This window comes from Oryzias melastigma, linkage group LG22, assembly GCF_002922805.2.
Source record: "Oryzias melastigma strain HK-1 linkage group LG22, ASM292280v2, whole genome shotgun sequence".
In the NCBI taxonomy this organism is placed as follows: Eukaryota; Metazoa; Chordata; class Actinopteri; order Beloniformes; family Adrianichthyidae; genus Oryzias; species Oryzias melastigma.
The window spans coordinates 21283770-21300194 of NC_050533.1; the positions used below are offsets into that span (position 1 = coordinate 21283770).

The following is a 16425-nucleotide window of genomic DNA, read 5'->3' on the forward strand; positions in this document are numbered from 1 at the left end:
CTAAACTGAAAGACTGGAGAGCTCCGGTATTGCTCGCCATTTTTGTTGGTAATGTTAGGTTGGTGCTGTAAGAGTGTAAACAGAGAGCTCTATTACGGGTGATGGGAAGAGGAAGTGGCTGCTAACAGCCCCGCCCACAAATAGTGAATTTCTAAAGAACTGCAAAAACTAAATCCTAGAAAACATTTGTTTATTTTGCATAAAAATAGTATAATCATAATGAAAACACCACTGTGAATGCTTTTAAACTATTTTAAAAATAATCAAAGATGGACTTTGATGATAACCTGTAAAATAATTTACCCGCGTCGGCTGTTCTAAGGACATTATTTTAACTTTTTATGAGTCTACAAGCACAGCATTTGAAAAACTCATTTATTCAGCAGGAGGAGCAAACTTGACAGTTATTGTTGATATTTACTCGCCCCCCTGTGCTCGTGGGTTGGAGGCAGTGGGCGTGGGAACATGCCCAGAAACTGAAATGAACATTTAAAAGAAACCTTTGACATTTGGATAAAACAATAAAAAACCCGCCTTCAGAAGACTTTACAGGAGTTCATTTAATACCAACATTAGCAGGGGAAGCTGTGGAGGGATGCCATCATACAAACCCTTTACTGTACAGACAGATTTACATGTGTGGGAACATGATGCCGCCCGCTCTGGTGTTCTGTTCAACAGACGAGTGAGGATGGGGTCCGCATCCCGACTCCACCTCAGTACTAGTAGCACTACAAGCTTCGGCGTCCAAACGGCCCAGACGGTTGAACAAACAATGAGCTCCGTTTTAGGACAGAATTTGGAATGCAGGAGAGCGGGCACGCTGACCAAACCGAGGAGTGGTTCCAAAGGCAAACTCTCCGGGATGTACGGCTGTGATGGAGGAGCAGGGGCGGAGCTTGAACTTTCACTTGAACTGAAAGTTGCTCGGACCGTAGCCGGAAGATTAGAGGAGCTGAGGCGAGGGGGCGGGGCTCATCTGGCCTCACTTCGACGCGTCCATTGATTCTGTAAAACCCTTTTTTATTAATAAAATCAAAGGCATGAAAATAAAATGAAAGTATATATAACTCTTTCAGGTCCTTTTTATGTAGAATCAACTATTTTTTTGTTTGTTTTCATTCTTCTTCGCTCTCATTTTCATGCTCCATGTCTTCTTCTCCGTTTGCTTTGGGTTGTGTTCTGCTGCCCTCATCTTCCTCCTCTGAACTTTCCTTCTCTTCTTCCTCCTCCATGCCCTCCTCTTCCTCCCAGTGCTGAGGAATACAAGTCAGAATCAGACTGTGTCTTTAAAACCGTGCTGCTAACTCCGTCTAGATCAGGGGCTGCGACATGAGGATCTTCTACCCTCTATTGTGGCTCTTTGGTTCAAACTAAACAAAAATGTTTTTCATTTTAAAAAAGACTGTAACTATTGTGGTAGAACTTATTCTTGATAGAAGAATTAGACTTATTTTGAAGGGTCTTTTCATTTCCGCTATAGCTACTCAGTTTATATTGTGATGTATATCATTATTGCCCAATATGGAGAAAAAAAAAACTCTACTGTGATATAAAAGATTCCATGTCGCCCAGCCCTAATTGTAAGGCACATGAAGGGAAACTAAACAGATAAGTCAAACTTTAGTCGACCCTTTCACAAACAGTTGAAGCACAGACCTCTGTAAGGCTCCAGACTACATTACCCACAATGCTCCAAAAATCAGTCAAGCTGTGTCGCTTTGTAGTTTATCAAAGTTGTACTACAAACCTTGGAGCGCTGCTTATCCCAGATAATCAGTTGGATCAGTAAGCAGGATTCATAAATAAGGTGCCAAATTATAAAACAAATTTCCTATTGTTGAGAGTCTCTACATCTATAGAGATTTTTAAAAATAAATTAAAAAACACAATTTTAGAAAAGCTTTTAATGATTCACTTTGAACCTTTTAGAGTTTTTATTGTCTAAATATTTTTGTTATTTTAATGATGTTGCTAGCTATTTTTTTAATCAATGATTAATTGGTCTGGATTTTATTTGTTTCTAATATAATTCTGTATTTGTCCAGATCAGGTGGATATTTCTGTTCTGTCTTGTTCTTTTTTTTGCTGAAACATGCCTTCTTTTTAACTTGTAAAGTGCTTTGGGATGTACAAAAGTACATGAAAAGCGCTTCACAAATAAAGTTTGATTGTTGGAAAAATTAAACGAGTAGGGTTTCTTAGTTCTTCTTAATGAATTTCTGGTTGAGATGCACCAACATTGCTAAAACAAACTTTGCATTTCTATTTTTTAATTGATTACAACAAACTATCAAGAACTAAATTTTCAGCTTTGAGATGATACTATGTGGTACAGGATGTCTTATTTTGAAAGGAAGTCATGTGACCTTCTGTCAAAAGTTATTTCCTGTTTAAAAAAATGCTATTTTCAATTCATGCTTGTTTTATTTATGCCAAAAAATATACATAATTTATTTTTATCCTAAATAGTAAAAACAACATAGAAAGTGGTTAGCGAGAAATGGAACCAAATGGCTCTGAAGTGTTAAAGGTTGCAGACCCCTGATCTACGTGGAAAAGAGCCGATGTGACTTACATCAGAGTCATCATCGGGAAGAGCTTCGTCACCAGAGGCTTCGTTTTCATCAGATGACTCTGCAAAGAGGGAAAACAAACAAATCCATCAGCTGTTGCTCACAAAACCACAAAAACTGAAGGTATAAGGCTCCATTCTACTGCCAGCTCTGATGATCGTGAGTGAGGCAGCTGAAAAGCTGCAGGAGCAAAGTCAGAATAGTTTGATCATGTGTTAAAAGTAATCAGTCAAGCAGAGGAGATGCTTGTTTCAAGACTGTTGGCTGTGCCAAAACACGTCTGGCTCTAGGATTCATTTAAGTCAAGTAAGCTACCGGCTCCACTGAACAGCTGCTCTGTCACAAGGTGGATCTTTTCTGTCAATACAAATGTACCAGTTTTTAACCAAATGAAAATTCAAATGAGCTTTGGAGTGTTTTACTCAATTCTACACGGAACTGCATCATTCTTTGTTTAGTTTTGTTGTATATTTTAGTGCTATTTATAATCTGTTGCTTTTTACTTTGTTTTTGGAGCAAAACACTGTATACAGTGTTCGCTTGTGTATAGCAGGAGTTACGATCCATAACTAACCAGCAATAGGTAGAACCCACAAAGTCAGATTATACATGTCTGTTCTCATTCACCCAAAGTGACGTCTTGAGAGGAGTCATAGCAACAGACTTAAAATCTTCGTTGAAACGTTTCACCGCTCCTCCATGTGGCTTCATCATCCTGAGTGGAGCTGGATTCAGTCCACATTTGTATCCTCCAGATGAGACACCCATATTACTGGAAGTGAATGGCTCATTAAAGGGAAACAAAGAGGAGAAACCAAAGTCCTCTTGTAGCCCCGCCTACACCTATGATAGAGTTGGTAGGTGTGGTCAGGCTGGAGTTTTGGTCTACTTAGGAACTAAAGGGCAGCATGCTAAATAGGAGACAGTGTCTGAGGGAAGGGTTATTAACTTGAAGTGAAACAGAGAGAACGGAAAGGTGAACCACAAAATAGTGAGGGAGCTTTGTACAAGATGGTGATAAGATGTTGACCTCTACTGAGGGCATAGTGAAAAGATGGAAGGACTACCATGAGGATCTCCTTAATCTTGCCGACAGGGCTACTGTTGAGGAACTAGCAGGTGAGGACGCAGTCCATCACCAAGGTTCAAGTCACTGAGATGGTCAACAAGTTCCTTCCCAATGGAGAGGACAAAGTTTGCCATGAGTAACTCAACTGTTTGGGTGTTGAGGGGCTGTTTTTGGTGACGCACCAAACTAGTTTGGCAGTCAGAGACGCTGCCTCTGGACCGGCAGACTGGGGTGGTGGTAGTTAGGATTTTCTAGATGGGAATCCAAAGGGCGGCTTGCCCTCTCCAGGAAGTGTAAAGCTCGTGTATCCTGGGAGGCTCTTCCAATGAAGAATAGAGGATGGGATTGACAGGAAAATTGGTGCAGCAGTAATGCAGTCAGTGCTGTGGTGACGAAGAAGCTGAGCCAAAAGGCAAAGCTCCCAATTTATTGGTCAATCTATGTTCCCACCCTACCCCACCTCACCCAAAAAAGATTTGCTGGTTTCCTAAAACCAGGCCCAAAGGCAAAAGACTGTGCACTTAAGCAAGAACGCTTTTCCCATCTCCATCTTCTGCACAATCAAAAAAAAAAGGGGGTCAGAGGTTTCTCCAGACCACTTTGCTCGCTTTGATGCTTACTGATTCTAGGTTTGACAAGTGGTTGCTACAGAAAGAGTGTGAAACGTGTGCTAAATGGTCTTCTCTTCATGTTTGATGGATTTGTGTGCAGCCTTGCCACGAAAAAAAAGTCTAGTTTTGAGCGTCTCATCCACCCACATGAGTAAACTGGCTGGTTTGAAGTCTGTCTTCAGATTTCTCTTCAATGATTGTTTAAAAAGCTTTCTTTGGTCTGCAAGATCAGCCTAAATAAATGTATTTAAGAACAGTTGTGACATTTATCCAAAATAAGTCACAAATTGCCAACTTTTCCATATTCATAGCAACTTATACATTAGTTGCACACAAACTCACACAGAAAATGTTTGAATATTGTAAAATATTTCCACAATACACCCAGTCTGAGCCATGGGCCACAAAGGACTGAAAGAACTTCACTTCCTCTCCTTCCTAATCAGTTTCGTTTATTAGGTTTTTGTTCACTGCAGCTTCACAGCCTAAACCCACTGACAGGGGGGTATTAGAATTCAAAGCACAGGTTAATTATATCATGATTGCCATTTTCTATGTGGTTCAATTAAGTTTTTTTTACAGTTTGGTAATGAGAAATGAGGACTAACAGAGAAGGCTCTTGTTGCCATTTTCAAAGGGGAGGATCGGAATTCCGGCGGTCAGGTTGCCAGGAAACAGCAGCCATCTTTGTGTCAAAGGCTGGCTTCATAAAACTTGAAAACACACCGAGGAAAATTGTGTTTTCAGTGTTTTTTACATGTTCTCGTGGTATTTTTCTGATGACTGATGACAGATATAAAGAGAATTTAGCTTAAAATTGCATTTCTGAGTATTTCTTTATTCCATATTGCTGTGAGTCAGAAGCAGATGACAAAAAGCTGTTTAAAAATTAGCAAATTTGTGATGTTGAAAATACACAAGCTCCCTGCTGGCACCGTTCTGATGCCTACACTTGCAGACAGATCCATGAACGTCTGTTTTCCTCGTCTGATCTGGTATCTGGATCAAAACTCTATGGCTGGATAGGTCCAACATTGCTCGTCATTTTTGGTGCACCAGTAATGTGGGGTTGGGGTTGTGAGGGGCTGTAAGCTCACAGGAAAATGTGTTAACAGATGGATGACAGGTTTACTCCACGCCAAAAGTCTCAACGACAGCTTAAAAGTGAATTTCTGATCAACTCCTGCTGATCGGCAGAAATTATGTCTTGGAAAACAACACAGGGTTTTTGATAATGTCCAAAAATTAAAGAACACTGGGAACGTTTTGAAAACAGATGAAACAATAATCAGACTGTTTTAACCAATTTAGTGCACTCTTTAAAAGAGGATGGATGGTGGGGCACGTAAAGGCATATTGAGTTAACAAGCAAGATCATAAAAAGTATTTGATTATCTTTAATGCTGCTAAACAGCTATAAATAGACAATACATTTCTGGTAAGGTTGAGTCAGTCTATCACTCATGAAGCTTAGAGAGCAGCAGATAAAGAGAGAATCTGCAGAGAAAGAGGTCAAAGACAACAGCTGGAGAAGCAGATGCTAGAAAGTTCAAGCAGAAACACTTACCGTCTTCATACACCAGCTTTGCTGTGTGGTCGACCTCAGAGCCCATGTTGCTGCTGTCACTTGTCGCCACCTAGTGGCAGAAAACCATGCATTACAGATCCACAGACAAACAGAAAATGAGCCCAGCACCTAAAACTTAAGTCAGAGACAACCAAACTTGCTGGTTCAGACTTCTGCTGTTGGAAATGACCTCTTCTGAATATTTATATCCATCACATAGGGGTACAACAGATCATGGTTGGATCACTAGTTATGGTTAGGCACATGAGCTTTATCTACTTTACCTTTGTTTTTTTTTCCCAAAATGTAATGCCCCAGAATGCACTTTGTTTATATGGACATCTGGAGTATTGTTTTTATACAAAGGGATATCTTGAGTTCAAAGATTTTAATAATCTTATATTTTTGATGCGACATAAATAAGTCTGTGAAGTACTTTATTTATATATTCTATTAATAATCCAATATATGCTAGCAATATAAATTATGAAATATGTATATTCTCTACATAATAACATAGAAGGCTGCTAGAAGTTAGAAGCTGGGGAAAGTATGGTGCACTGGGGCTCTGTCCTCTTTTCCATCTACTTCTCCTCTCCTCTACTTTTTTATTTACTTCTAATTGTATGCCTTTGTTGGTGGTGCAGTATAATTCACATGTTTTTCCTTCTCTCCGACTCCCCTGTGGGAGACCGGGAGAGATTGCAGTTTCCGGGAGACTTGTTGGTGATCCTGACGAAGCCCCGCCCATCTGGATGAAGCCCCGACACCATCCTGCATCTCTGAGTGGGAGTGATTCCTGGTGGGTCGTCTGTCCTCCTGCTCCTGGTCGTGGACTGCAGTTCTGCTTCATCTGGACTATGGACTTAATCATCACTCGTCCCTCAGCTCTATATGAATGAACTCTACTCATATATGCAGTTTTAGCAGCTAACTTTTCTTTAACCGTTCTGGTATCGCCTGTCCGTCCTGGGATGGGATCTCTCCCTCATGTGGGAATCCCTAAGGTTTCTTCTTTTTTTCCTGACTCAGGTTTTTTTAGGAGTTTTTCCTTACCGCGAGGGAGGGTCTAAGGACAGGGATGACCGTTCTTTATAGTCTGTTTAGTTTTTACCTATTGTGCATATTTTATGACTCCATCTGTGCATCTGTAAAAACTACAGGCATGAAGCCCAATGAGGCAAATTGAATTTGTGATATTGGGCTATATAAATAAATAAAATTGAATTGAATTAATGTTTTGAAGCTTTTCAAATCAATCAAACTTTATAAAAAGCACTTCTCATGCCTTCTGCAACTTGAATCATTTTACATTGAAAAATAAAAAACATACACAGTATTACAATAACCCCCCAAACACATATGACCCATGACCTCACACACAATAAATACTTATAAATTAACTTCTAAAAGAAAGTATTGTGGGATTTTATCTGATTTTGTCTTATTATTTTTTCCTTTTTACTAATCTGAAAGATGATCCAAACCGTGATACAATCTGAACCCCAAGTTTGGTGATCCCTTATATCGTTACATAACATATGGCAAAAAAGACAATTAAGGGAAATAAAAGGCTGTGGTCACTTACATGCGTCATCAGCAGGGAAAGTTTCCCGTGAAGTTTCGTGAGCTTGTGGAACATTTTTACTCTGCTCTCAATCATGTGATACAGGACTCCAAGCTCAGTGACCAGGTCCGGCAGCTGAGTCAGAACACACAACAATAACTGACTCACACAAGAAAAGTACTCAAGTCTCAAATGAAAAGTGGAGTTACTATAACAACAAACATCTTCACGACTGCAGCAATAATGTGGACTCACAGACGCCAGGTACGATGTGTGGTGCATGAGAACGGCCTTGAGCCACCGAACCATCAGCATTCCCCTGTTGAAAAGAATAGTTTACATCAACCTACAGGACCTTTACGCTTACTTACACGAAACATGAGCTTTACAAAAATCTTTTTGAAAATAAGTCAAGCTTTCACTCACGCAAAAGGATGTCCTTGAAGTCTATTTGTGAGCTATAAAGGAGAGAAATGACTGAATTAAATCCCACCTGTCCAGGTTAGTGTAGTGTTAAAGCAGTCTTTGATGACCCACCTCTTTAACCAATGGAAGAACAGCAGAGAGCGGTAACCGAGCAACCGTCTTCTTTATGATCATCTCTTTACGGGTCTGTAAAACTTTCTGTAAAAAAACAAAAGTTCATTTTAATATATGCAATGTTCCTGCCTGAAGTGGCTGCTTTGTAGCAGAAGTAACATTTTAGACAAACGTAACAGACAAAACTCCCAGTGGAACATTCCTATGGTACATTCTCACTAAAAACTAATTTGCTGCTCGACGTTTGTACTAAAACACACGTTCATAAACTTGATCCTGCAGAGGCATGTGGGAGGATAATCCACCTCTTTTATAAGGTGTTTTACCAAAACACTCCACAAATCTGCTCCTGGTCCAGACCGTCTATCGAATTTTACAATCCTTTGTGGCAGACGAGTTGAAAAGTTTCTCCACCCCAACTCTAAGCCTTCCTCTGGGTCCATGCGGCCAAAGGAGTCCAGCACAAGTCACACGACCTTAGGAAATTATGTGAACAGTCACTTTAAGAAAAAAAAAGAAATAATTGGGGCTGGGTATCGGTAATTTCCAGAACCGATTTGATTCACCAGAGCCTGGATCAATTGGACTATGACTTTTATTATTCTGATCCTCTCAATTCAATTAATTTTGAGTTTACACATGTAGACACATTTATTCAGAACTACATCAATAATCTACAATAAGTTTCTAATATATTTATATTAATCTGATACAGTTCACTTTCGGTAAAATATATCAGTGAAATAATGATTGTTAATATCATACAGTGTTACATGGATTCTCTAAAGCAGAAGTTCTAACAAAAATGTTCAGATCATTAACATTGTTCTGCCTCTACTGGAGGGTGTTTCAGTTTGGCCACTAGGTGGAGCTAGCGCTATGGCATTACCATTTCTTCAAGAAGAATAAGCAAACCACTACCCTAAAAAATGTGCTTTAGACAACAAATTGTCACTTTTAAAAATGTCTCCATAAAACAGTTAGGAAAATTCATGCCTGTCAGCATATAAAGATGTTCATTAAGTCTGCAATCTATGTTTAGGTCGACCAAGCGTTAGCAATAGCCGTCCTATGGGAAATCCCATTACACGTTAGCATCATGCTAGCGGACTTTAGCTTTACGTGCTAGATCAATTTCTATTTTTATGGATCAATTATTGGTCTATTAAGCTTAGATTGATTCAAATCGATTAATTTTATGAAGCCAGCCCAATAAATAATAAAAGCACGCTCAGAAGATCATCTTGCTACATGCTAACAGCAACCATGCTAGTTTACAACAGAGTTGTTACTTCTATGGCCATTTCCGGTATGTGAGATCGTTCTGCGCATGTCAAAGTGGTTTATTACAATCTTTTATTGTCGATCTTAGATCAGATTAAATACATTTTAATGTACACACAGCTACTGACTGTATATCTCATTCACAATGCATGAAAAACACGATGATGTTGAGAGTTCTCCAAAAACATCAGTTTTCATGTCTCCATGGGTTCATGAGATCATTCAGGGATTCTTCCAGTACGATGAGCTTCACCATCTACTGCGCTTTCAGTGCTACTGTGACTCAGTTTGACGACTTGCTATCCCGCATTAGTCCAAGGAGGGACAAAATAAAAAACTGGAATAAAATCTGAGTAACTTTTTATTGTTGTCTCGATACAAATAAGTAAAATATAAAAGTTCAAAAGAACAGATTCTCATCCGCTACATCATCAATACATATCAGGCTAAAGCAGGCACTCAAAACACACTGCAGGACCTCAGATTGATTTAACAGTGAAACTGGACACCCAATTGGAGAATCCAGCGCCATGTGAACCTAACTTCAAGAACCCAGAGAGAAATCTTACATTTAGGATGTCGGCGTCGTTGCTCTCCAGACCTTGCACTAACAGCACGGCATAATTGTCCGTCTGTAAGGAGGCCTTCACCTTCTCGCCGGAGGGGGCTGAAAGATCCATCTCGCCAAGTTTCTCCGCTATTGACATCTGTGGAGAGGAAGAGTCTTTACATACAGTGTGTTCCAAATTTCTGTGCTAATTGTATTTAATGTGCCAAAAAGATCAATTTGTTTCTCAATTAAACTCGAATTAAACTCGTGGGTGATAGTGTCTTGGGTAGTGCTGGGCGATATGAAAAAAAATTGTGCATCGTAATATATATGATCACAATAACGATACATATGATATACCACAATAAACTATATTTTCAGTTATTCTCTGGACAAAAATGTCATGGATTTTTTCAGAGTTTATATTAACTAACATGTAACTGAATAGTTACAAATGAGAAACATTTTTTTTAAGTGCACAACAGTTTCAAGTTTCTCTGAAGGAAAACTCAGTTTCGGACAAAAATTAAGCAATATAAATAAATAAAAGCAATAGAAGAGAAATGGCATGATAGACACTATCGACCACATGACATGTATCGTCATGTCACCCAGCACTATTCTCAGGGCAGCTTTGGTCACGGAAATCAATCTCAGACACCTGTGATCATCAGGCCACCAGGTGAGTTTAGTTAAAGGAAAAACTGCAAAGGAAGGACGTTCCACATTATTAAGCAGAACAACATTTTCAAGCAATATGGAAAATAAGGGGGTAAATTGCTGACTGTCTTGGACTAGGAATGAAAACCTTATATTTTGTGAAAACGTAAGCATGATCACTGTACTTCTAAGAGATTTGTGGCTGATTCAGACACACACGAGTTAGCGCAAATCAAGGCAGAATGTGGAAAGTTTCTGCCAGTGTAGTAATAAATCACACAGTAGCAAGAACATATTTGAAGCTGCTGGTTTCTCTGGAGTCCCACCAAACATCAAGGTGTTGGATCCACCAGAGACTTGCAGCTAAGCCCATCTAAACAACACTCACAAGCAGAAAGAAGCTACAGAGGGCCTTGACTCTCATTTTCAAACAGTCGTGCAGCCCTGGATAGTCCAGAAGTAGTGGGTGGTTGGTGGATGGCCACCATGTCTCAACAAATCTGTGATGTCAGCAAGGAGGTGGTGGAGTCATGGTTTGGTCCAGAATCATGGGGAGAGAGCTGGTCAGGCCCTTTAGCCCTTTCTTCCACAGACGGTCCAGTTAATTCTGGCGAGCATTTCCACTCACTTGAGCCTCGCTTCCACTGAGCGGTGTGTTTTCATAGCGCATGAAGACCACTATCATTACGCTATCAAATGATGTCATTTTCTGCCAATCAGCAGGTTACTTCAGCGGCTCCACCCCAACCGACCCATTCCCTCTTTCTATGGACCTACAGCCGATCAGAGCCCTCAAGAGGTTCGGGTCAGAACTGTTGAATATGTCCATCTAACAATGGAGGCGCTCAAAATAGCGGACCGCACCGTACCCGACCCCTCAGTGGAAACGAGGCTTAAAGGTACGGGTCGGTACCGTTTAATGGGTCCATTTTACAATGGAAAAGCTCAAAATACCAGCAATGGCCGAGCCCAGTAAAGGCAGACATGTGCATCCATCTGTGAAGAAGTGTGGATTTTTTTCGTGGGAGAAATGCAGACAAGCTGCCACAGACTCTAGGATGACATCATGAAGTGGGCAGCAGTCACACCCAGCAGTAGGTGGAGCCTCAGAAATTGAGGCTTTTTACTTCCTGATAGAAAAAAAACTCACGAAAAATAACTAATATTTCATGAATAAGTTCTTTTTAAGTGTTCCAAAGGTAATAAATGATCACATACATTGATATAGTTAGTCTGAAAGGCTTAATACAATCATAGTATGGCCCCTTTAATGGTTCGTGACTTGAAAAATATGCCGACTGTCACTTCAATTGAGTATTAAGACAAATGATAGAAAAATATAATTTACATTGTATAAGCCTGGAGACTTTTATAGCCTCTCCACATTTGTTTTCCAAACATTTATTAAGAACGTGATGATACTATTGTCACATGTGCTTTAAATTAAGGTGGACGGTTTTGTTTGCAGGCCTCCAATTAGAGGCTGATGATAAAGAATGTCTTCATTAGCAGAACAGCAGCACACAGTTCACAAATCACTATTAAACACGTCTCCTGGCTGATTACAATCACTGCTCTTCCTGTGTGAAAACACATTTTATCAATGCAAAGCAGCTAGAAAACGTGACCAAACAAACTAGAGCGTGAACGGCGGTCATGAGCTGACCTCTTTGGAGTCCTTTTTTCTTTTCTCCGATGCTTTTTCACGCTGGGATCCTTTCAGTGGAGCTTGGTGACCAGGAAGTCCAGGCGCCAGTACTTTGCTTTTGGCGTTGACGATTGGAGTTTTCACCTAGAAGAATTTCAACAAAAAGGTAAACATGTTTTAACCTTTTAACACCGTCGGCGGTGCTTGAAACACGTAATCTTTAACATACAGTAACTTTTCAACCATTAATACGATCATTTCAGTAGATTCTGAAGGAGGAAAGCGGCTATCGTAAATCTAAGAACATAAAGACTGGATCTCCAGTATTAATGGGTTAATCATTTGTGCACACGGATTCTTAATGTCGGAGACCAAGTGGCGTTACCTTTGAGACGGTGCTCTCCATGGTGAGAGACAAGCTGGTCTTCACGTCTCTGCTCAAACACACGTGTCTCTCTGTGGTGTTGATCTCCTGTGGAGGTGAAACAAAGAATAACATACATTTAATTTGTCTTATTACTATAAATTATAAAATCGTACAGTTTTTCATAGAATGTTATGGGTTTATCTTTACAGCATGTGTCAAGGCCCAGGGGCCGGATCCGGCCCTCCAAATAGTTTTATTTTATTGTTATTAATGACCCGATGTCATCTTGCACTTATTTCTAATTTGTGCAATTTCAACAAAAAATATTTTTACGGAGAGTAAAATATTGAAAGTTATATAAGATTTAATTTGATTTATTTATTATTTATTTTTTTATTATTTGTGTTAAAAAGTTACTGTTTTAAAGTTTTAAAATTGGTATTCTGCAAGATTTTTGGACTACTTTGGAATTTACTAAGATTTTTTAGGCTATTTTGGAGCTTAGCTAATATTTCAGCTACATGCTAGCTGTTTTGGCTAATTTGGGCTGTTTTCAGTTTTTTAGGATATTTTGAAGTTTAGCTATTTTTTCAGCTGTTTTGGCTAACCTAAGATTTTTTTCTATTTTTAGTTTTTTAGGCTAATTTTGCATTTAGCTAATACTTTAGCTGAATATCAGCTTCAAGCATCTTCAACTATTAGCACCAGGAATCTTCAGGAGCCGAATCCATCTTACAGCATTCACACTAGCATTATCACAGGTAATGCTATATATGTAGTTCATAATTATGTTAAACAGTTACCATTTCAAAGTTTTAAAAATGTAGTTTTAGAGTGTTCAATAAATGTTTATCCTGTTCGACCTACGACCTACGGTGTTTTGGATATTGGCCCCTTGTGTGATTGAGTTTGACACTCCTCCTTTACAGGATTTGTAAAGACCACAGAGAAGATGACCAGAGTGGGACTTTAATTAGATCAAAAACCAAATATCTTTGAAGTTTTACTTTTCTGTTGAACTACAACCTTTATGTGAAAACGATATTTCTAAGCCCCTCATTCTATTGTTTATATTCATTAATAAGGCTTAACTAAACCAATTTAGGGTCGCCTCTCCCCTCACACACATGGATTTACTGTTTAGTGGAGTAAATCCTGACCCTCTGGACTCACCACTTGTTCGATGGCGGGCTGAAGGTGGTTTCCGTAGGCGAGTAGCACAGACCGCGAATCCCTCCCGAGCGCAGCCGCCAACATGGGGATGGGCATCGGAGACTCCCTGGTGTCTGCCATTTGCACCGAACAGGAGGGCGAGAAGGGCTTCTTACAGGGTCTGAGGGCACAACCGTACAGGAAAACTACTTCACATGACACTCAAATTCCAAGTTGTTGTTGGAACGTCGTCAAGCTGCGAACATACTGGCCTCAACAAAACGTTCAAGCGGTCACTTCTTTATATAAAGAAGAGCTTAGGTTTCCACATTCAAAACTCTGGCGTTTATGTGCACCTATGCAAGTTTCTACGACCATTTACTGTCTCTTCGTGGAAAAAGCATAACCATTGAACGCATTTAACAAGTAAAACCAGGTTGAACCCTGATCAACCAGTGACTCTGGTTTAGTACGGACTAGGGATCCAACAACTTACAATAAAAGCTCAAACCGTTCGATATGCGTACCACGGTTTGGTACAACATTTTTCATGATACGCATTTTATTTATTCAGCACTACTGTGAACTGCCTTTAGCATCTGTGGATACATCTCTTCATCGCAGAGCTGCTCTGTTCGTTTGCCCTCCCTTGGGAGGCGGAGTCCAAATGCTAAAAACATAACAAGAGGGGGCAGATGCAGACAGTGGTTCTGTAGCCGGCAATGTGCTCGTGCACCGGCTGTGTTCGGACAGCCATTTTTAGTGGGGCGTCTATGCAAACGCGCAAAGAAGAATTTCGACTTCTGCGAGTGTTTTCGTAGACTTTTCATTGAGGGTGGCCACTTGGGTGCACGGTGTGTGAGCAGCTTCAGCCTCGTGTTTGAAGACGCGCCACCAACACTAAAAGCTGCGGTGTGAAGACATCGAGGGTTCGCCGTCAAATATGAGGATCAGGGAACGAAATGTGTTACCAAGAAGTACAATATCTGTAAATGTCATTATATGAAGGCCCTCACACTGGAAAATATAAGTGTGATTCTGTAATTAGTGTCAAAAGCTGTGCACTTGAAAAAAATCTGATTTCTTTGTTATGTTGTTTCTGTTTGCAAAAGAAATCATAATCTGTGGAATAGTAAGATTTCAGGGTTTTTTTTTTGGTTCAATACGTACCGAATGGTGACCCTCGTATCAAAGTACATATCAAACCATGAGCAAACTGTATTGTTGCATCCCTAGTAGTGACATAAAGATAGCGTCCTTTTAATTCATGAAGGTGTCAACCATTTAAAAGTGTATTATGAAGAAGAAATTAATAATTGCAGTTTGTGCCCGACTGGAATGACACCAGGGACAGATTTTGATAGGAATAAAACTCTGCTGCTTCTTGAATTGACATTAAAACACGATGTATTCTAGACTAACCGTGGAGGACTCACCCATTCAAAAAGTGCTCAAACAGATGCAGCTGTCCATCCTTACACACCACAGCCAGCCTCACAGCCTGCAGAAACAGAGAGAAATTAGAGTGAGAAGAACCAGGCTTACATTGACTCAAAAACAAGGGTTTTGCTGGGTTTGTTTCCAAATAATAATAATAATAAAACAGGCGTCTAACCTCTTCCTTGTTGTTGGATGGGACGAGGTCTACGTGTCTCGGCTCATCCGTGAGAGTGAACGACACGACTGAATTCTTGTCCTTACCGTCTTCTCGGACTTGCCTAAAGTCAGAACTCTTAGTTATACAACGTCCAACAAAAATTAAAAATTAAACTTTTCTTTCTAGTTTTCATAGTGATATTTGACACCAAACATTTGACAGAGGAGACAGAGACAGACTCATTTGTGTTGACTTTTAAGGAGACATTTTATTTCACAAATTCATTTGTATTTGATGCAGCAAAAATTGATCAACCAACAGTCCAGTCCAATGTGTGGAAACAGTTTGAATTCAGCAAAAACATGTGACCATACAGTGTGGTAGAATATTCTAATACTGTTGGATTATTTTGGTATGGAAAAAGAACAATGAACTTCATTAAACTGCAATGTGAATAGATTTGACATTCTTTCTTGTTTATTGTTTTGCTTGAACAAACGTTTAAGTTACACTTGATGAAATAGGTAGAATCTGAAAAACTTCACCTGCACTGTTCAGTAGCAGGTATTCATCTCTGGGTCAGAAAAGTTTTGGATAAAGATGTCCTGGATCGGTTTTAGGGTCAGTGAATCGGATTCTGGCACAAAACCAGAATGCTGCAGTTCCACAAAAGACCACTGGAGACTGGTTCCAAAAAGGAACATTCTCTGATGGACTCCTATGTTTAAAACTAACAATATCCCAAAAATGAATATATATGTAAGCACAGTTTAAAAAGTCTATGACAAATGTGGGAGTGATTTTAGCTTTTCTTTCTTCTTCTGTCCTGACTTGATTAGAGCTCAGAGAAAAGTGAGCATTAATAGGTGTGTTTTTCTGCCCCATTTAGGTAAATGTGAAGTGAGCAGGGTAAATCTAGTTATTGTGTTCACTTGAACCACTTAGAATCCTATAGGGGATAAAGGGAGATTATAGCCGTACATACGTTTTTATGGTCTTTTGTTTTTAAACAGCCCAGGAAGCCTATTTTAGCTGCAGTGCTGACATTTACTCACAGCTCCACTAAAGAGTTTTTAAAGCAGAGAATTCACAAACGGCTCAGTGAACCATTATGGAGAACAGGATTACCATCAGAGAGCACAGGTCAGCCACAAAAATCAAAAACCTGGAAGAATGTTGGCTCCTTACTGCGTAAACAAGAAGATTTGACACCAAAACAAGCTGGACTTAAAAATTA

The 16425-nt window shown here is 39.7% G+C and overlaps 1 protein-coding gene across 1 annotated transcript in view; it reads right to left on the reverse strand.

Moving 5' to 3' along the window:
• Window positions 1-360: 360 nt before the first annotated feature.
• Window positions 361-16425, reverse strand: part of wdr43 (WD repeat domain 43) — a 22117-nt gene continuing 6052 nt past the window's right edge. Inside the window, exons 6-18 of the mRNA XM_024266481.2 lie at window positions 15207-15309; window positions 15028-15092; window positions 13613-13772; window positions 12458-12544; window positions 12091-12216; window positions 9784-9921; window positions 7928-8014; window positions 7817-7848; window positions 7646-7709; window positions 7412-7525; window positions 5824-5893; window positions 2579-2637; window positions 361-1256 (exon numbers count right to left, since the gene is read on the reverse strand). Coding sequence (XP_024122249.2) covers window positions 1119-1256; window positions 2579-2637; window positions 5824-5893; window positions 7412-7525; window positions 7646-7709; window positions 7817-7848; window positions 7928-8014; window positions 9784-9921; window positions 12091-12216; window positions 12458-12544; window positions 13613-13772; window positions 15028-15092; window positions 15207-15309 — 1243 coding nt within the window. The 3' untranslated portion in view covers window positions 361-1118. The remainder of the gene's footprint in view (window positions 1257-2578; window positions 2638-5823; window positions 5894-7411; window positions 7526-7645; window positions 7710-7816; window positions 7849-7927; window positions 8015-9783; window positions 9922-12090; window positions 12217-12457; window positions 12545-13612; window positions 13773-15027; window positions 15093-15206; window positions 15310-16425) is intronic.